General features: G+C 48.7%; 5 protein-coding genes across 5 annotated transcripts; 4 read left to right on the forward strand and 1 right to left on the reverse strand.

Moving 5' to 3' along the window:
- Window positions 1-914: 914 nt before the first annotated feature.
- Window positions 915-2,810, forward strand: FOBCDRAFT_167631 (heme peroxidase). Its single transcript, XM_031189660.3, has 2 exons — window positions 915-1,256; window positions 1,305-2,810. The coding sequence occupies exons 1-2, from the start codon at window positions 1,118-1,120 to the stop codon at window positions 2,756-2,758; spliced, it is 1,593 nt and encodes a 530-aa protein (XP_031033645.2). The 5' UTR covers window positions 915-1,117; the 3' UTR covers window positions 2,759-2,810.
- FOBCDRAFT_230925 (uncharacterized protein) lies at window positions 2,808-4,468 on the reverse strand. Its single transcript, XM_031189661.3, has 3 exons — window positions 4,188-4,468; window positions 3,477-4,093; window positions 2,808-3,422 (listed from the first exon to the last, which is right to left on the reverse strand). The coding sequence occupies exons 1-3, from the start codon at window positions 4,220-4,222 to the stop codon at window positions 2,971-2,973; spliced, it is 1,104 nt and encodes a 367-aa protein (XP_031033646.2). The 5' UTR covers window positions 4,223-4,468; the 3' UTR covers window positions 2,808-2,970.
- Window positions 4,469-4,744: 276 nt separating this feature from the next.
- On the forward strand, window positions 4,745-5,520 carry FOBCDRAFT_230926 (Endoribonuclease L-PSP/chorismate mutase-like protein). The gene is made up of 3 exons (XM_031189662.3): window positions 4,745-5,030; window positions 5,093-5,245; window positions 5,299-5,520. The coding sequence occupies exons 1-3, from the start codon at window positions 4,875-4,877 to the stop codon at window positions 5,395-5,397; spliced, it is 408 nt and encodes a 135-aa protein (XP_031033647.1). The 5' UTR covers window positions 4,745-4,874; the 3' UTR covers window positions 5,398-5,520.
- Window positions 5,521-6,648: 1,128 nt separating this feature from the next.
- On the forward strand, window positions 6,649-10,540 carry FOBCDRAFT_189172 (major facilitator superfamily domain-containing protein; the record flags this gene model as incomplete). The annotated part of the gene is made up of 8 exons (XM_059608675.1): window positions 6,649-7,227; window positions 7,276-7,547; window positions 7,596-7,721; window positions 8,255-8,306; window positions 8,509-8,586; window positions 8,696-8,974; window positions 9,030-9,132; window positions 9,191-10,540. 8 exons carry the CDS (start codon window positions 6,649-6,651, stop codon window positions 10,459-10,461), a joined length of 2,760 nt encoding a protein of 919 aa, XP_059465781.1. The 3' UTR covers window positions 10,462-10,540.
- A 1,510-nt stretch (window positions 10,541-12,050) lies between these two features.
- Window positions 12,051-20,161, forward strand: FOBCDRAFT_298104 (pectin lyase fold/virulence factor; the record flags this gene model as incomplete). The annotated part of the gene is made up of 6 exons (XM_059611928.1): window positions 12,051-12,206; window positions 12,621-16,005; window positions 16,056-16,342; window positions 16,424-17,204; window positions 17,258-18,140; window positions 18,191-20,161. The coding sequence occupies 6 exons, from the start codon at window positions 12,051-12,053 to the stop codon at window positions 20,151-20,153; spliced, it is 7,455 nt and encodes a 2,484-aa protein (XP_059465782.1). The 3' UTR covers window positions 20,154-20,161.
- Between the last annotated feature and the right edge of the window lie 506 nt (window positions 20,162-20,667).

The following is a 20,667-nucleotide window of genomic DNA, read 5'->3' on the forward strand; positions in this document are numbered from 1 at the left end:
TCTGCCACCAAATTGAAATTTATAATTAAATATGAGCCTGGAATAGAATGTTTATAGCAGTATAATCTTTATAATAGGACACAATTTGATTCATTCAGCATGAATTCTACCAAGGTGCATAGGGTAGCTTGTTGAATACTGATATTGACAGCAGAGATTGAAGCGCGTCAGTGGCCTCAGAATAAGGCTAAGAAATGTTTGAGAAGAAAGAATAAGTTAGAACAGTAAAGAGAAAGAGAAGCTCGTACAATTATTTACATATACCTATCAGAACACCTCAATGCCAGTCGCATCTCCAGTAATCTTGAGCGTTGAAGATTTTGGCCATACATACTGCAAAAGCAGGATTTTCACCAGAGTGCCCCAATAATGGCGACTCGAAGAACTTTTGATCTATCTCGTATAGTGGTGCGCCTTACAATATAGTGCAAATAACCTCTCGTCTATCAGTAACTGCGGTGATTATCTTTGCTCAACGTAAAATTAATTATAGAACGAAAGGGTCTACGAGCCGTCCCAGCAAACTCTATGTTTCTCCAAGCGACATATGCTATACGGTTCAACTAGTGGATATCCAGTATTGAACTACCGAGTAAAGATAAACACTAGCATAGCATTGCTTTACAATAGTTCCTAGCATTCCAGTCAAAGCGTAGCCGCAATGGGTCATCAGGTCGAATCGATCTTCCAGAATTTCCTAGTGGAGTTCGGCATTGCCTTGCCGACATCTAAATTTAGTCCTACGCTCTAGCCTTGGTGGGTAAATTGCAAATTTCAGGGGATCTGCATTGAAATCATATCAACGCTATTGGTCTGTTTGTTTACGAGCCCTGAAATTTTGGGGCACTCCACATGGATAGGACTCGTATCTCCCACTGTTTGGACTTTGCTCCTAGTCACGCGAAATGCGCGACGGACTTTCTAGGCTCGATTTATGCATAGGTTTTACACTAATTGAGAGCTGGGTTCTCGTATTCTCTAATTCTGCCCATAAGTGAAACATGTCCTGCTGGGATAGTGGGTTTTGACTATGGAGGAAAATGTAGTATAAGATGGCGAGAGACATCATGCGATTTGTTTTGTAGCATACCAACACATTCGTTCAATTCTGCCCATCATGAAAGGCTCAGCCACTCTCGCTTTTGCGCTCGTTCAATTCAGTGCTGCTTCGCAGCTCGTTTGGCCCTCAAAATGGGATGAGGTCGAAGATCTTCTGTACATGCAAGGAGGATTTAACAAGAGAGGTTTCGCTGATGGTAAGCAATAAACCTTTCCATGCCATGAAATCCATTAACAATTTGCAGCTTTAAGAACTTGCGAGTTTGGAAGCAATGTCCCTGGAACCCAGAACACGGCCGAATGGCTCCGAACAGCTTTCCACGATGCCATTACACACGATGCCAAAGCGGGAACAGGTGGTTTGGACGCGTCCATCTACTGGGAGTCTTCACGACCCGAAAACCCCGGAAAAGCCTTCAACAATACCTTCGGGTTCTTCAGCGGCTTCCACAACCCCCGCGCTACTGCTTCCGATCTCACAGCCCTGGGGACTGTTCTCGCCGTTGGAGCTTGTAATGGCCCCAGGATTCCCTTCCGAGCTGGCCGTATCGATGCATACAAGGCTGGCCCAGCTGGTGTTCCCGAGCCTTCGACAAACCTAAAGGATACCTTTGCTGCTTTCACAAAGGCTGGTTTTACTAAGGAGGAGATGACTGCTATGGTTGCTTGTGGTCATGCTATTGGCGGCGTGCATAGCGTTGACTTTCCTGAGATTGTTGGCATCAAGGCTGATCCCAACAACGATACCAACGTGCCTTTCCAGAAGGATGTTTCTTCTTTCCATAACGGCATCGTCACAGAGTACTTGGCCGGCACGTCCAAGAATCCTCTTGTCGCTTCAAAGAACGCCACCTTCCACTCTGATAAGCGAATATTCGATAATGACAAAGCTACTATGAAGAAGCTCTCCACTAAGGCTGGTTTCAACAGCATGTGTGCTGACATCCTCACCCGCATGATCGATACCGTGCCCAAGAGCGTGCAGCTCACTCCCGTCCTCGAGGCTTACGATGTCCGCCCTTACATCACCGAGCTGTCTCTTAACAACAAAAACAAGATACATTTCACGGGCTCGGTTCGAGTCAGAATCACAAACAACATTCGTAATAACAATGACCTTGCTATCAACCTCATCTACGTTGGCCGAGACGGCAAGAAGGTCACTGTGCCTACACAGCAGGCGACCTTCCAGGGCGGTACATCTTCCGGTGCTGGAGAAGTCTTTGCCAACTTCGAGTTCGACACCACCATGGACGCTAAGAACGGTATCACGAAGTTCTTCATCCAGGAGGTCAAGCCCTCCACCAAGGCGACCGTCACCCACGACAACCAGAAGACCGGCGGCTACAAGGTCGATGATACCGTCCTTTACCAGCTTCAGCAATCCTGTGCCGTGCTTGAGAAGCTTCCCAACGCTCCTCTCGTCGTTACAGCCATGGTTCGAGATGCCCGCGCCAAGGACGCTCTGACCCTTCGCGTCGCTCACAAGAAACCCGTCAAGGGTTCTATCGTCCCCAGATTCCAGATGGCGATCACCAACTTCAAGGCTACTGGCAAGAAGTCCAGCGGCTACACTGGCTTCCAGGCGAAGACCATGTTCGAGGAGCAGAGCACTTACTTTGACATTGTCTTGGGTGGAAGTCCCGCTTCAGGTGTCCAGTTCCTCACTTCTCAGGCTATGCCTTCTCAGTGTTCATAAGAGTATCATCTTGTAATATTTAGATTTAGACTTGCATTTGGGATTAGCAGAGCGTAATGAAATTTCTATTATCCTTTGACTGAATTAGTCGCACTTGGATCCATCTTCGTGATTGAGATCAGCCTAATGATATGATATCATAAAAGACGCAAAAATCTTGCCCCTCCAATACAGCAAGTCAAGGAGCAGACTTCTGATTAGAATTGGGATTTTTACAAATGCGCTCGTAAGAAGAAATAGCTCTGCTTGTGAAGCAAAGTAACAACCTCGTCTGCGATGCCCCATGATAGCTCAAGACCTCTACCACCAACACCATACGCATGAACGACAACACCTGGCTTCAGGCGCTCCAGTTCTAGTCGAAGGCCCCCTTCGCGTGCTGGTCGACGACCAACGATGTCTCTGACGACATCAAAACGATCGGAGTCCCTGGTATTAGAAGATAGATAACCTTCACTGTCGAAAGGAAACCATTTTGCTGCATTGTTCAGCAGAGTCTGCCGTGTCTCAGCTGAAGGATAAGGGTTCCAATTATGGGGCTCTTTGGTGCCTCCAATGATAGTCCCGCCTTCTAAAGGTCGAGGAATAGCGAATGACCACGAGCCATCCGAGTTCTGACGTGTTACGGTCTTCGAAATTGGGTTCCGCACAAGGCATGTCTGGCCTAAAAGAAGATTAGCAATAAAACTCAAAGGCTCATTGGTGTTTTATTACTTACCACGGATGGGAAATGCTTTTGGATCACCAAATCCCATGCCCGAGCAGTTGATCACAACAGAGACAGAGGCTTCAATCGAGAAGACCTCTTCCAGTGATGCAAGTGTGTACTGTCTTACACGACCTCCTCTATTCTGAAATCTGCGCTGTAAAAACGAAGCATACAAAGGACTATTGAGAGAATATGTCCGGTAACGAAAACCCAGTTGCAGGGAGTCACTCATAGCACTCAATTCACTGCCGCTGAAAAGTTCAAAGCTCGATTCGAGGTGAGCATACGCCGACTGGGATACATCCTTGGTAACATCGACATATTCAGGCGTTGGGCTTTCGAAGAACTCTTCTCCTGGCATGAATTCAACACCAGCGGCGAGTTTGTCTTTCTCAGACCAACTGTCAAGAGTATCGTATGTCTTCTTCGCCCATACTGCTTCTTGAAGTAGTTGGGGAGTGTTCCCTGGGCATGGCCGATAATGTGCGCCGGCCCATGGCGTAGCATAGTTTATGGATGTCTCGTTGGGAAAGTCTCGTGCGACGATGACTATGGATGGTGGGTTGTTCTGCGAAAGAGTTTGTTCTTGGACTCGAAGGGCTGTGGATAGTCCTATGACTCCAGCGCTGATGGTTCCAGAGTTTAGTCATTGTTCTCAACAAGGTTGATTGTCCAAAGGAAAGTTGATTGGATTCAAGACAGGAATGGTATTGGACGTACCCAACAATGACAATAGTTTCGCCTTGGCAAGACATTTGTGGCGAGTAGTGGTAGACAATTGTAGGACTAAGTACATAAAGACAGTTAGGTCAAGATGATCGATGACTTGTAGGCTGAGCTAGCGAGTGCTCTTATAAAAAGAAGATTTTGTTGCAGATTTATTCTTTGACTTCGGGAGACGCCGATGGCATGCCTCGCTCGTATGAGGTGTCTTATCAGTGTTTCCGGGGTCCATGCCATGGCTCTTGGTATATCTAGTCTTTCCTAAATGTCGCATTGGGTTTCCATCAATTGTCGGAGCCATTTCAAGGACGCCACTTGGTAGTCAAAAAGAAGGCATCTGAAGCGATGGAGGGAGGTGTCCGTTGAGACTTGATTGGACAGTGACTTGCATTAGTCTCACGGAGATCCACCTCCATTCTTCTTTGACAGTGGAGACTGCGGGGAGGTCTATCACGGATTCATCCTGGTATCTTGTTGTGCATATGCTTTCAAGTTGAGTTCTTAGTATGGACTCAGTGAAAATGCCTCCCCGAGCTCTCTCCGAACATCGGGGGCTTATTTGTTATCTAGTGGACTATAAGTAACCATTTCCATTTTGAATCGACCCAACCTTCAAACACATACCGTCCCATCTAAGGTAACCGTGTTTAAAACCTAGACCTTCTGACTCTTACACCATTCATCATGTCTCTCCGAACCGGTGTTCTGACTACTGATGCACCTGCCCCCAGTCCTCATCTCTCGCAAGCAATTATTCATAATGGAACAGTCTACTGCTCAGGTTCGTTCGGTATGGATCCCCAGACTCGACAACTGGCTGAGGGTCCTTATCATCAGACCGTATGTCCTCTTTTATATTCCCCGAGCTAAGAGCCCAGCCTGTGTCCTAACCCTCCAAATAGGCGGGTGCTCTCAAGAACCTCGACGCCATCCTGAACAAAGCGGGAACAAGTCTTCACAATGCTTTGAAAGTCACCATCTTTATATTGAATATGGACCACTATGCTGAGGTTAACAAAGCTTACCTCGAGTTTTTCACTTCTGATCCCAAGCCAGTAAGTATGTCTTTCGCTTTCGGTGTCGGCTTGATACTGATAATGACGGACAGAGCCGAACGTGCGTGGCTGTTGCTCAGCTTCCCCTAAAGGGCGCTCATGTGGAGATGGAAGCTATCGCTGCTATTCCTGAGAAGTCTAGCAAGCTGTAAGAATCTTGATTATTGTCTTTTTTTAGCATATTAATATGATGAAATTGATTATTGTCCGGTTGATTTTATGAAAGAGAATGCGAGAGCTCTTCGAAAAACTGTAATATACGACTTAATCAAAACAATAAGCTTGATATAGAACTTTATTAGAGTATCATACGTGAAACAAGCGATGTTCTCGTGAAATATTGGAGAAAAACTGCGTCAGTGTGTCTTCTGGACGTGGTCAGGCCCTGTGAGGAAAAGTTAACCATAAAATCATCCTTAATCTCCTCGGGTTCCTAACCCCGCTCGCCAAAGGCGGCTCGGCATCTAAAACTGTGGTCGAAGACGTATCCGCAAAGGTTGCCTGGAACTCTGGGAAGAGCAGCAATCTAGAACCATCATTGTTGACCGATGAGACAACCATTGAGTCCACTTCGGCAGGAAGTTCTAGGAACGAAGAGGCATCGATCGACTTCACTTTGTTTAGAGTTCTCCATACATCAAAGCACCACTTGTAGCTATAAGATAGTGGGAATACTAGTCAGCCACAAAGCCTAGGTATCAAATGGAGGTACACCTCCGTTGAACCACTAGCGTTGCACCACTCTCCATGAAAAGCCTCACGGCCTCGCTTCTAGATATGGCCAATAGCGTTTCACAAATGCGAAAACTTACTAGATTCGATATGAGATACCCCACGATTCATGCTCCTCATCCGGGGCCCCATATCTGGAGTCTTATCTAGATCCGTTGTCGGTAAGCTTTCTGGAGCAAGAAAGATATAAAGCAGGGCCTTGGGCTCCTTGAAACTGCTAATATCCTTAAACACATGCTCAATATATTTCTACGATCAATCCTTCTACATCATGTCCACCAAACTCTCAGAGACGAACTTTGCCCCAGCTGATGGTAAAGAGACCCTCGAGCTCTCCCCCTCCAAGAACACCGACCGTGAGGAGGGTTTCTCTTCCGAAGTGAACGATCCTAGCTATGATACTGCACAGAAGAGTCTTGTGCGCAAACTTGATATGACTCTGATGCCAATGGTTTTCATCCTCTATCTATTCAACTATTTAGACAGGAACAATATTGCGTAAGAACCTCTCGCGTGTTCTAGGGGCTGTGCTGATATATGTTGCTAGCCAATCAAAGCTTGATTCATTGGAGAAGGATCTTGTGTTGAGTGGCAATGATTATAGTACTGCCTTGGCAATCCTCAACGTTGGGTCAGTCAACAGCTGACTTATCAGAAGTGTACGCTAACGAATGAACAGATACATGCTTATGCAAATTCCAAGCAACATGATCCTCACTCGCGTTCGACCTTCGATTTATATACCAGCATGGGTCTGTCTATGGTCCGCCGTATCTGCCGCCACTGCTGTATGCAATTCATTCACCCACTTGATCATCATCCGCTTTTTCCTCGGCATTTGCGAAGCGCCCTTCTTCCCAGGCGTTTTCTTCCTTTTATCCTGCTGGTACACCAAGAAAGAGTTAGCACTACGCTATGCGTTTCTGTATTCTGGTCTTGTTCTTGCAACTGCAGTATCTGGCCTATTAGCTGCAGGCATCTTTGCTGGCTTGGGAGGTGTAGCTGGACTTCAGGGGTGGCGATGGCTGTTCATCCTCGAAGGTGCTGCGACTTTCTTGCTGGGACTAGTCGCGTTTGTGATGCTTCCTGATTTCCCTGCTACGAAGAGTCAGGATTGGCTTTTCACCGCGGAGGAGAAAGAGGTAGCTGTTACTCGAATGGTCAGAGATGCTGTGTCTGAGGAAGAACATGATCAGTCTGTGCTGCATGGCCTGAAACTTGCTGTCACCGATATCAAAGTCTGGGCTTTTGTCAGTGCTCTTAATCCCCATGCTTCAGAAAACATCTAACCATGGCAGGCTCTTTTGCTGCTATCTAACCAGTCTGCGTACGGTTTCAACTACTTTTATCCTGCCATAGTACGGGGCTTCAACTTGGGAAGTCGAACAATCACTCTCGTCTGCACCGCGCCGCCATATCTTCTCGGTGCTTTCATCTCATACTTTATCGCTTGGCACAGTGACCGCAAGGCTGAGAGAGGATGGCACATAAGCGGTGCGATTCTCTTCGCAATCGTCGGTTTCATTATCAGTGCTGCGACGATCAACATCCCAGCTCGATACGTTGCATCGTTCTTGTATATATGCGGTTGCTTTGGAGCAAATGCAGCCTTATACAGTTGGGCTGCGTCTTCAGTTGGTCAGACACCGACGAAGAAGGCTTGTGCAACGGCTATCATCAATGTCACCGGTCAGCTTGGAACCATCTGGAGCCCTTACTTCTTCGACTCGAATGATGAGCCAAGGTATACTAGGGCGATGGTTCTTCTTTTGGCGTTTGCTGTATTGGAAATCTGTGTTTGCTTCTTGTTGAAGTTTATTCTTCGAAGGGCCAATAAGAAGATTATTGCTGAGTATGAAGGAACCGGAAGAGTCCCGACGCTATTCACTCTTTAATCTTCGCGAATATGCTCAGGCTAGATATAGTTTTAGTATCGGTATACGGGCAATATATTCGGGTTCGATGGACAGTGTTTCAACATATAATTCCTAATCTATGCATAGATTTATGATACTTTGCGGTCTCTTTGTAAGCTTCGGTGTGAATAGACTCGCCTCAGGCTGAAATATTACCGTATTGGGAAATATTTGACTCGTCGGATCGCGTGCGGCACCGGTTTCCAATGTCGCGGAGCCGCAGGAATAGAGTTCACTAGGCATATAAGCAAAGTGGATTTTGCAAGTCGGCTTGTGCCCGAATCTGTGAGCAGTCTTGCATAAACCATCTCAAAGAGAGTTGAGATTACAACTCATAATTTATTAACATTGAAACGGAAAGTATAATCACCATGATGAGAAGAGTGAATCGTGATGGGATGATGTGGATGAAGGTATGTTTCTAAGCAGTCTGGCCATAAATTGTTCTACGAGCACCTGAGCAACTGTGAGTCCTCAAAAGTGTGGCGTTCCCTTTTCAGTTAAAATTGCGGCTTTGCGGCATCTAATGCGGCGCATCGTGCAACTACCAGCGGCTCGGATCCGAATCCTTGACGTATCAACAGATAATCGACCTATCGCTATACAATACCTCAGCACGCAATCGTTCCCCACGTTGTCGCAACAAAGGTCAGCGTAACAATGAAGTGCAAATCATCACGAAAAGGGCGATTCGTGAGTCAGTGTAATCAATTTAGAAGTATGGAGTCGATCTGATGTGATTTGATAGTGGTCTTATATCTGGTGGTCGTTTGAGATAAAGCCAAGCATTTCCCGCATGTAGATCACTCGGCTGTATCCGCACTTCATCCCATTTCTTTATCTTTCCGTCTCAGATATGGGTGTTAAAGAAGATTCCAAGGACCTTTCTAGGGTTCAAAGCCGAGAGAAAGAGGGAGAGACTGCTATTGTCTCGGAGAAATATGCTGATGTTACGTTGCGCCTCGTTGAGGAGCATGGCGATCAGTTTGGACCTTTGACACCTGAGAAGGAGAAGAAGCTGCGAAGGAAGCTTTACTGGCACGTGATGGGGCTATTATCAGCGATTAATTTGCTTCTATTCGTATGTTCAAACCTCACCGGTATTCCCTACGGTAGATTTACTGACGAATCTGCAGATTGACAAATCAACTCTCGGATATGCTGCCATTCTCGGTCTTTTCGAGGAAACAGGTATCAACAAGGCACAATACAACAATTTGGGAACATTCTTCTATGTCGGTATGTTACAGGCCCTCTATCACCTTTTCAAGTCAGAACCTGTCTCACAATATCATAGGATACCTTGCTGCACAATGGCCTGGCCACTATCTCATGCAGAGACTTCCCTTTGGTAAATTCGTTGCCGGGTTGGTCTTCATGTGGGGAGCTACTATCCTTCTTCACTGCGTTGCGACCAAGTACGCCGGTCTTGTTGTTCTTCGCATAGCTCTCGGTGCTGCCGAATCAGTAGTCGTGCCAGCGATGGAGATGACAATCGGCATGTTCTTCAACCGACACGAGCAGTCCTTTCTTCAACCTTTCCTCTGGGTCACATCAGCTTTGGCACCAGTCTGCGCTGCTTTCATCTCCTACGGTCTTCTCTGGAGTCATAGTGCAGTCCTACCATGGAAGCTTTTCATGATCGTTACTGGAGGCCTTTCCGTCGTGTTATCTGTGTTCGTTTGGTTCTTCTACCCAAACAATCCCGCTGAGGCTAGATTCTTGACCCTGGAAGAAAAGGTTCACTCCATCAAGCGAGTGCACGAGTCGAGTCAGAGTTCCATCGAACAGAAGCAGTTTAAAAAGACTCAGTTTCAGGAAACACTCCGGGATCCCGTTTCGTGGCTGTTTGCTCTCCAGGCTTTCACACTCATGATGTCCAACAACTTGACGTACGGTCAACAGAATCTTATTACCACAGCTCTTGGCGTCGATGCTCTGGGCTCAACACTTGTTGCTGCAGCTGGTGGTGGCTTTGGAGTCGCCATTTGTCTTGCCGGAACCTTTGCACTGAAGTGGTGGCCTTCCAACCTCGCTCTTCACGGTCTTGTCTGGTGTATACCTGCCGTTGCCGGTGGTATAGGAATGGTCGCTATCAACTGGAACGAGAAACTCGGCATGCTCGCTTGTCTCCTCCTCGCAGGCCATACCTACGGAAACACTTACATCATCGCCTTGGGTTGGGCAACATCGAGTGCTGCTGGCTACACTAAGAAACTCACCCGCAACGTCATGTTCATGATCGGCTACAGTGTCGCAAACTTGATTTCACCCCAAATCTGGGTTCCAAAGGATGCTCCCAGATATTATGGTGCCTGGATTTCTATGATTCTTATCAGCTGGGTAGGAACCCCAGCGATTTTGTTCGTCATTCAGTTCATTCTCAAGAAGAGGAATAAGGAGCGCAAGGAGTGGGCGGCTGGTTTGAGCGAGGAGGAGAGACTTGCACACGAGTTTGGTGAGGTTGAGCAGTTGGATGAGAATGGTCAGGTTGTTCGAAGGAAGGTTGAGATTGCTCTGTTGGATTTGACTGATCTTGAGAACAAGTTCTACATCTATCCTATCTAGGGTAGTCAGATAACCATATTAGATACGCGTATCTATATCTACCTTAGAAAGAAAGAGTTTCCTCCGATCACGGACTCGCTTAAGTTTACTAGAACATTTGATTGACAATTAGAATTTACCAGGTTTATGGTTCTTGAGAATGATATTTCCTGAAGTTTCCGGAGAAAGTCTTGATTATTCTTCCCCAGAAAGGCCCAGAACATTCATCCAAGTCAATAAAGACCACGCGGCCTTGAAAAGTTGAAAGCTGTCGGTAATAGGCATCGGCAAGCCACAAACAGAAGCATATTTTTCTCACAGGAAAACGACTAAAAAAAGGCGAACCGTCACACATGACTGACTCAAGCTGAATCTAAGTCAGGGGTATTCCCTGCACCGGATCTAAAACTCTCATCCCACTTACCTGGAAACACCGATAAGCGTAGTGTGCCGTCCACGTGTCGCTTCTGTCAAAATCATTAGCCTGTGGCGGTGGCGGTCACGAATGGTGAGACTATTCCTGATATAGGCTTTCTTCCCGCTGACTAGCTCGTGAATTCGAGTTTAGAACGTCCAGAATGGGGAATCGTTTCGGGGCCTTCTCCATTCGTGGCTGGGAAATTCAATAGTGAATCTGCTTGATGGCTTACCCCTGTAATTTTGGAAATGATGATGGGCTGACGTGGTGCTGGACTCGAACTTTATGAATCGTTGTGGGATTGCGAGATCAGGATCGTGACACTTTGAGTTTGTGGGGGTTGAAATGATTTGTTTAAACTGTCATCATAGAACATTATAAAGTGTAACTATACATATTAATTATAAACTTTATATAAACTCAGACATAAAAAAGGGGTTCAACCATTTGGAACCTTATCGTGATATCGTCCTCGTCCCACAAGAAAAACCTTCTTGGCAACGGTCCAAACTCCCGGCAGTCTGGATAGCCCAGAACGTCGTCACTAATACACTCTCATTGGTCTCTAGTCCAGGCCCAGACCTACTGTTCAGCTAAAAGACGAGATGAAATCTAGGGCCGTCCCACTACACCTTGCCTCTATTCCTGAAAGGGTATATTTCACCGTCTCCAAATAATTCTTCCGGCGCTATCTTCCGTCACGGCCGAGTCCCCTGGACTGATTTGAACATTTTATTCGACCGTTTTGTGTCGTTTATTCTCTAGCCTTTGTGCGAAATCGATAGTTTCTTGAATGTCATGTTCAGCTGCTTGTTGGCCGGCACTATTCTCAGGGTGTCGTAAGACTCTAGATTAGGGGCCAAAATAAACTGATCAAGGAGTCCACGACGCTCATCATAAGCTACTCTAAGATATCCTAAACTCTTCTGAATATTTCTGTCACTTAGGATGAGGTCTTTGCCATGCCCAAGACTACTTAGTCTGACGGGCGAGCCGAGTACTTCTAGACTGGGCGAAACTCATGGCTTTTCATAACCGAGAAGCTGGTGGCCTCTGCGGCTGATATCAGATAAGAGACCTGATGTTATATCAGTGTATGTAGCCCCTGTAGAATACAAGGTCCGACCACGTACTTTTGTCCCTCCCCCGCGTCCATAACCTTCGTGCTGTTGCGTTTGAATCACGGCTCAACATGGCCAGATTGTCTGCCTGGCTACTGCTCCCGCTTGTCTGTGGGAGCAGTCTTGCAAAAGAAGGTTCAGTTGTCCCTGCTTTCGTTGATTCTTCCTCCAGCCATTCCACTCGTTTTGATTCCCTTCATGACACTCCTTTGAACGGCAACGTTCCTGTTGCTCCCGGCGGTTCTTCGTCGTTCACTCCTCAAGTCAACCCGCTTGTCAAGAGATCGTCGGCATGCAAGCCAAGACAGCCCCAGGGTGGTATTGGTGCCCTGATCTTGACTGCGAGTGGAACCTCTAGCCATGGTACCACGGTTGCTTCCGAGACAGCATACTCTGAGGCATCTACTGCATCTAAGTCAGAGACAACCTCTATCATTGGAAGCGTCTCATTGTCTGAGGCTTCATCGACCATTGAGATTACACTCACTTCTGGCACTTCATCAGGACTTGCCTCAGAGACATCTCTCAGCTCCGCCGGCGGCGACACCCACTTTCCATCAACTGTAGTGACAGCACATGATGTTTCAACATCTACACTATCCAATGCCGACACAGCTTCAACAGATGCGATTGGTGCCAAGTCGGCTACGGCCGCTGCTGACACGACGACTACCGACCTGACCACTGTAAACCCAACTACGACCGATACTGTTTCAGCCTCATCAGTTGAGTCCAGCGCCGCTTTGGACACGACTACTGACTCTACCACAATTAAATCTGAGACCGCATCGACTTCATCTCCAGAGTCAAGCGCAGGCTCGGGTTCTACTACTGGCTCTGTCACCAGCAACGTCGATACTACCTTGACCTCTTCTGTCGATTCAAGCGCAACTTCGGACATCGCTACTGGATCCACCACAGCGGGCAAGACCTCAGCCTCTGGCAATCTCGCGTCGTCTTCTGAGTCTAGCGCTGGGTCAGATACGACTTCTGGCTCTGCCACCAGCGACGCCTCTACTACCTTGGCCGCTTCGCTTGAGTCGAGCGCCACTTCGGAAGTGTCTTCTGGCTCCTTGACAGCAAGCGAGACCTCAGCCTCTGGGGATCTCACATCGTCTTCCGAGTTCAGCGCCACCCTGACCTCCTCTGAGACGAGCGAGACTCTCACATCGTCTGGAACTCAAACCTCCGAGGCATCACACTCTCTAACCACCGAATTTCCTTCTTCTTTCACTTCTTCACAACAAACATCAGAGAGCGTGGTTTCAACATCGACTGACTCGCCTCTAGTACTCACAGTTGCTGCTGACGGAAGCGGCGACTACACAGCTATTAACGATGCTATCAAGGCAGCACAGACAAGTGGTTACCCAACCGTGACTGTTCTTGCCGGCACTTACACCGAAAACGTCGTTATCCAGGCCACACCCACCGTCACTATCGTCGGTGAGGTTTCCACGAAGCGCGATGTGTCCTCCCCACCCCAGGTCGTCATCAACAACGGCGGAAACGCCAACCCTGCACTGTCTTTCTCGACGGCAAGTGCTGCTGGGATCACATGGAAGAACATCAAGTTCTCCAACACTCAAGCTGGAGGGTCAGGCGGAGCTGTCTTCCTCAGGGGCAGTAAGAACGCATTCTACAACTGTCAATTTTACGCTGCTGGTATCGCTGCCATAACTGGATCCTACGCTTCTGCCATCGTAGCCAACTCGTACATTGAAGCTCCTGACAAAGTCCTCTATAACTACCCATCGCTCTACCTGTACGGAACCACAGTCACAGCTACGAACAGCAATGGTCTCATTGTCTACAACAAGGGCGCCCTCGCTGGAAGCACGCTCTACAACTCAACCATCGTCTTCGATACCTGCGACATCAGCCAGAAGAGTGGATCAACCAATACTCGCGTGTTCCTCGCCGCGGGCAACGGCGATGGCTCAGTCGCTGTCTTCCGTGATACGAGCATTGGAGGCTTCATCACTGCTACAGGTGTCTACGTTGATACCAAGACGCAGTCCAAGCTGAACAGCTACATCGAGTTCGGTACTACTGGGGACGGCAGCTACTCCAACCACGTGGCGGACCGCTCTAAGTATGTGACTCTGGTCACGGACCCCAAGGATCTTTCTCCTTACGAGATCTCCGCCTTCTTCAAGAGCGCATACCCAAGCGTTGCCGTCTCTTCTCTCGATTGGATTGATCAGGGTGTTTTGAGTGCCATTCAGGCCAGTAATGCCAAGGACTTCAAGCAGGGTGTTGAGACCACCACTTCGGCCACTCCTACGACTTCAGAAGCTTCCTCTGAGACCTCTGAATCAGCGACGACTACATCGGATTCGAAGAAGACCACATCTGAATCACTCACAAAAGCCGCTGATTCAGTGACGACAGCCTCTGACGCCTCATCTAAGACCAAATCTGCAACCAGCACTACAGAGGAATCCACTTCCGCCGCGCCCACTACATCCTCATGCTCACTGCCTTCAGCCGTTCCCAGCACGGCTTTCGTTGTCGGCCCTAAGAGCAACCCTTGTGCCTCTTACGACACTGTCGCGTCTGCAGTGGCAGCCCTTCCTGCTGACGACACCACCCAATACATCTACATCCTTGCTGGAACATACCAAGGACAAGTCTCGGTCGTCCGTACTGGTGCCACTGTCTTCCGCGGTGAAACCACTGATGGTTCTTCGTCCAGTAATAACAAGGTCACCATCACTGCCAGAAACGCTGTCTTGTCAAGCAGCGGTGGTTCGTCGGGCACAGCGACCTTCGCCGCCAACAAGTACGAAGCCAAGCTTGTATCTTTTTACAACATCAACTTTGAGAACTCCTTCGATCCTACGACCAACAACATCGCTCTTGCTGTCTATGCCAAGGGAACCAAGGTTGCTTTCTACGGCTGCGACATTGACTCGTCCCAGGGAACCCTGTACCTTGATTACGGCAACTTCTTCTTCAGTCACAGTCGGATATCAGGAACTACTGACTTTGTTTGGGGACAAGGCGCTGGTTACATCTACAACTCTGTCATTGTTTCTCGGGGATCTACTACTGGCCAAGCTATCGCCGCCCACAAGTACCAGGGTTCGTATGGCGGTTCACGATTCGTGTTCGACCTCTGCGCGGTTGTTCCTGAGTCAAGCTCTGTGCCTGAGGCTAGCACCTACCTTGGCCGAGATTATAGCACAAAGTCCAACGTCGCCTTTGTCAACTCGTTCCTCGATGGCCATATCGCAGGCGCTGGATGGAAGATTGCTTCTCCCACCACCTTCACTGGTACCTTCACTGAGGGTAACAACACTGGTCCTGGCTGGGACTCTTCTGCTCGAATTTCTGTTGCAACCATTATCAGCGATACTTCTTCCTTCAGCGCTGCCGGTATCTTGGGCAGTGATGCTTGGATTGATAAGGCTGCCATTGCTCCCTTCAAGGGATGGCCTGGTTCTGTCTACGGCAAAGACGCTGCTAGCACCACAACCACTTCGGCTGCGACTACAGCTTCAAGCACTACAAGTGCTACCGCTGCCGGTGCTACGTTGACTGTTGCTCCCTCCCCTACCGGAAATCAGTACAAGACTGTGGCCTCTGCCCTTGCTGCCATTCCCAACGACGGCGATGACTACACCATCTTCGTCAAGGCGGGTTCTTACAACGAGCAACTTACCTTCACTCGCTCTAGCGGTCACGTTACCATTCGCGGTGAGACAAGCTTCGAGAATGACTTCACACAGAACGAGGTTCTCATCTGGTTCAAGCTGGGCTACTCGACTGGTGCATCCCGCAACGAAGAGACCCCCGTTCTCTTCTGGAAGACTACCTCAGCCTCTGCTGGTCTCTCGCTGTACAACCTCAACTTCACCAATACCTATCCTCAGACTAGTGACACAGCTGCTCTCGCTGCTGACTTCTTTGGCAACATGGCTGCGTATGGATGTGCTTTCGATGGCTTCCAGGATACTCTACTTGTCAACCAGGGCATTCAGGTCTTCTCCAACTCCTATATAGCTGGATCAGTGGATTTTAGTATGTTCTTTTCTTTCACTCTCTTACGTTCCTGCTGACAATGTGAATAGTCTGGGGCTATAGCAAGGCCTTCTTCCACCAGTGCTATATTGCATCCAACACCGCCAATGCCTACATCACCGCAAACAACCGCAAGAGTTCTTCTTGGGCCGGTGGTTTCATCTTCGATAAGTGCAAGGTCACATATACTGACAGCTACGGATCTAACTTCGGTACGACGTCACTGGGTCGCCCCTGGTCCCAGTATGCCCTTGTTGTGTACATGAACTCTTTCCTTGACAAGCATATCTCTCCTCAGGGTTGGGCTACCTGGTCTTCCAGTAACCCTCAGACATCGGTAAGTTTAGAGGAGACGACTTTCTAAGTTTAGATGAGACGTCTTTCTAAGTTTACCATATGGCTTGCTGATAATGTCCAGAACGTGCTTTTCGGAGAATTCAACAACACCGGCCCCGGAAACTGGACCTCGTCTAGAGCCAGCTTCGCGACAAAGCTCACCGAGTCACAGGCTGCTGCATACTCCCTCGGATCGTTCATTGGCAGCACCAGCTGGCTTGATATGAAGGCATACAGCCTTGTACCCAGCTACGCCATTGACGGCTCTGACACAGCTACCGACCCTGAGACTGATGACACTTGGCCGGTGCATCCTTCTGACGGCACCACTCCTCCCAAGAACGCTGTCACTGTGTCCGTCGGAGGAGAAAAGTCGGGATCTTACTCCACTCTCACCGATGCTCTCAAGAGTCTCCCCAAGGACTCAACACCCCAGACCATTTTCATCTACGCCGGAACATATGAGGAGCAGGTCCCTGCGATCAACCGACCAGGACCTGTCACTATCATCGGATACACCGAGAGCGACCCAGGAAAGGCCTATACCAGCAACCAGGTCACCATCACCCAAGCCAAGGGTCTCTCGGTTGCTGGTACTATTCCCGCCGGCCGTAGCAACGCGGATACAGCCACCATCGCGACAGCCAGTACTAAGATCGCCTTTTACAACGTCAAATTCGTCAACTCGGACAACTTAGATGGCGCGACACCCAGTTATGTTACTCTTGCTGCTAGTATCTACGGAAATGACATCGGTTTCTATGGCTGCTCCTTCATCGGCTGGCAGGACACTCTGCTGAACGGCGCGACAAATGGTTACCAGTACTATGAGAGCTGTTACATCGAGGGTGCAATTGATTTCAGTATGTCATTCTCCTTTTACTCTCTTTCTGTTCATGCTGACAATAACTTTTAGTCTGGGGTTACAGCAAGGCCTACTTCAAGGGTTGCACACTGGCTGCGAAGCGTGCAAAGTCAGCCATCACAGCACAGAGCCGTAGCAGCGCGAGTGCGATCGGAGGTTACATCTTTGACCAGTGTCTTTTCACTGAAGCTTCTTCAGCTACTGTGGATCTCCAGGGACAGGTCTATCTTGGCCGACCTTATAGCGCATATTCTCTTGTGGTCATCAAGAACAGTTACTTAGACAGCATCATTCAGCCTGCTGGTTGGAAGATTTGGTCTACAACCGATCCTCGCACTGATCATATCACTTTTGCTGAGTACAACAACGAGGGTCCTGGAAGCTGGGAGAAGAACACAGCAGCCCGAGAAGCATTTGGGTTTGCTACACTTCTGACCTCGGATACTTACTCTCTTGAGTCTGTTATGGACAGCACTGACTGGATCGACAAGACCTACTGGGACTCCATTACAACGCCTCAGCCCAGTATTGTCACACCTACCCCTGTTCCTACTGCTCCCTATAGCGGAAAGACTCCTCCTGCCGGTGCCTACATTGTCTCCAAGGACCCTATCGATGGAGTCACAACTTATGATACCATCCAGGCTGCCATCGATGCTCTGCCCCTTTCCACCAAGGTCACCCCCACTGTCTTCATCTATCCCGGCACATACAAGGAACAGATCGTCCTCAGCCGACCTGGAACCACATTCTTCATCGGTTACTCTGAGTCTCCTGAAGATAACTCCAAGAACCAGGTCACCATCACATATGACAAGGGCATTGACACTCAGGCTGAAGCCTCCAACTCTGACTCGGCTACATTCTATGCCACTGGTAACTACTTCCAGGCTGTCAACATCAACTTTGCCAACACCTTTGGTACCACCGCCAAGTAAGTCTCAGTTACTCTAATGAACTGTACATATGCTAACAAACGCACAGCTACGCTAGTCTTGGTTTTGCCGTCAAGAGCAGCAAGTTTGCCTCGCTCTATGGCTGTCAGGTCTACGGTAACCAGGACGCTCTGCTCATTAACGGTAATCTTTTCGCCTACAATTCAATCGTAACTGGCAATATCGACATGATCTGGGGTTCTGGAGCTGGATATTTCCTCAAGTCTACCATTTCTCCCAACAGAGACGGCATCGCATTGACTGCAAACAAGAAGGGGACAAATACAAATTCTTACGGTTTCGTGTTTGACCAGTGCACGGTTACTCCTGCTGGTGGTGCTACTTACTCCAGCATCTACCTTGGTCGACCGTGGGATCAATATGCTCGCGTTGCCTACATCGAGTCTGAGCTGGGTTCATGTGTGGCCGCTGCAGGTTGGCAAGCCTGGACCAAGACTGATCCCCGAACAGCCAATGTCATCTTTGGAGAGTTCGACAACTCTGGTCCTGGATCTTCTACTAGCCAGCGTGCTTCTTTCGCCAAGCAGCTCTCTGGCGAGGATGTTGCACAGTTTGAGCTGGGCACTTTCTTCACTTCTACGGCCTGGATCAACATGACGCTCGTTGACGCGACGCCTTTTGATGCGGGTATCGCTGCTACCCAGACATTCAGCTCCACAACTGTCTACACTACGCAGACTGTGACAACGTCTCAGACAGCTCTTGTCACCACCACCGGAGCCGCTGTGACTATTACAGAGAAGTCCACTTCTACTCTTGATGTCGGAACCACCATCACGCCTGATCCTACTACCAAGACCAATACCGAGAAGAGCACGACTACTCAGACTCAGCAGATCACACAAGGAGACAGCGTGATCACTGTTAAGTCGACTAACGTTGTGGATGTTGGCAAGACTGTCACCCCTGCTGACGTTACCAAGACTTCAACTAACGTGGTTGCCGCGACTGTCACCTCTTGGATCACAACTTCCGCAAAGGCTGTCACGACAACAGTATCTACTACTGCGGTCACAGTTACTCCCAAGTCGGTGACTCAGGAAGAGACCGACTTCACAACTGTCTTTGCTACCAGTACTTCAAGCCCCAAGGCTGTCACTGTCAAGAGCACTACCACTACCACTATTGGCACTGGCGGTACTACTACTACATCCCTGAAGGCTACCACCGTTGTGTCTACTGTCGTGACAACTTCTGTCAAGACTGTCTCTAAGACCACAACACTCAAGTGCATCCCAACCCAGGACAAGCGTGATCTCGGCGCCGCAGCGGTTCTCAAGCCTCGAGCTGCTATTGTCTTTGGTAACCCATCTTTCGATCTTTCTTCTGGTCTGACCCGCCGTGATCTGGACCTTGGCTCCATCAATCTTGAGGCTCGTGCCGAGGCTCTTCGAACAGTCACTGTCACCGTTGTCTCAACCTACACCACTAACGTCAAGACCTCGACCGCGACTGTCCCTGGTAGCACAACTACAACGGAGTTGATCACCACCAAGACGGTTGGAAAGACAAGCACATTGAAGCCGGTGACCGTCGTAGAGGTGTCTACATCTGTCGCGACTCGATTCGCCACTGTTACTATCGCAGGATCTACTTCTACAACTACAGAGGTCATCACCAAGGAGTCAGGCAAGACAACTACTCTCAAGGCCGATACCACTACAGTTGTCGTCGACGCTACATCTGTAGTCACCGAGAAGAAGACCACCACTCTTCCCGCAACCACAGTCACAGTCTACAAGACTCTCACCCAGACTCTGGCTGCAGGAACTGTCAAGGTTACTTCAACCAACACAGTCAAGAAGACATCCACTGTCACCCTGGACCAGAAGACTGTCACAAGCTGGGCTACAGCGAAGACCACCCTGCTGCCTTCCAGCACAGTCACGGAGCGAAGCACTGTGTCCAAGGTTACCACTTCTGTGGTCAAGTCGACAAAGACGAATTGGGCGACCAAGACGAGCAAGGGCGCTGCTGCTTGCACCAACTGAGCCTGGGGATTTAATTCATTCTAGCGCATTCGTGCGACATAATTAGTCAATTTAGCCTTAATAACTACTATAATTTTGCCCATGTTGTCCTAGGGACACAAGAAAACTCAAGGCCTCCATCCTAAGCGACAAAAAGACCTAGGTAAGTTTAGTGCAAACTTAGTGGACCTGAAGACTATTTATTTTTGACACCCTGATGTTTAATCTCTCTACATCGCCTCTCGTTTTCGCTTCGTGACTCAGTGCCATGCCATGGAGCTGGAGATCGCTTGCAGATCATAAGCTTTGTCTGAGCGTAAGTGACTGCGCACAAGCTTCGATCGCAAATCGCGGCTGTAAAATTATTGTGATGTTGTGCGTATCAACACTGCAGCCATTGCCTCTCCCCGTGTATCGGTGTTTGCACCGGGAAAAGTGAAACACTCGGCGCTGATATCACCACAAATTGGAGATTCAATGTGTGATTTGGGGGAGTCATTCAGAATTGGAGAAGTCGCTTATGGAAATCCCACAT

Source organism: Fusarium oxysporum, chromosome IX (assembly GCF_013085055.1).
Source record: "Fusarium oxysporum Fo47 chromosome IX, complete sequence".
In the NCBI taxonomy this organism is placed as follows: Eukaryota; Fungi; Ascomycota; class Sordariomycetes; order Hypocreales; family Nectriaceae; genus Fusarium; species Fusarium oxysporum.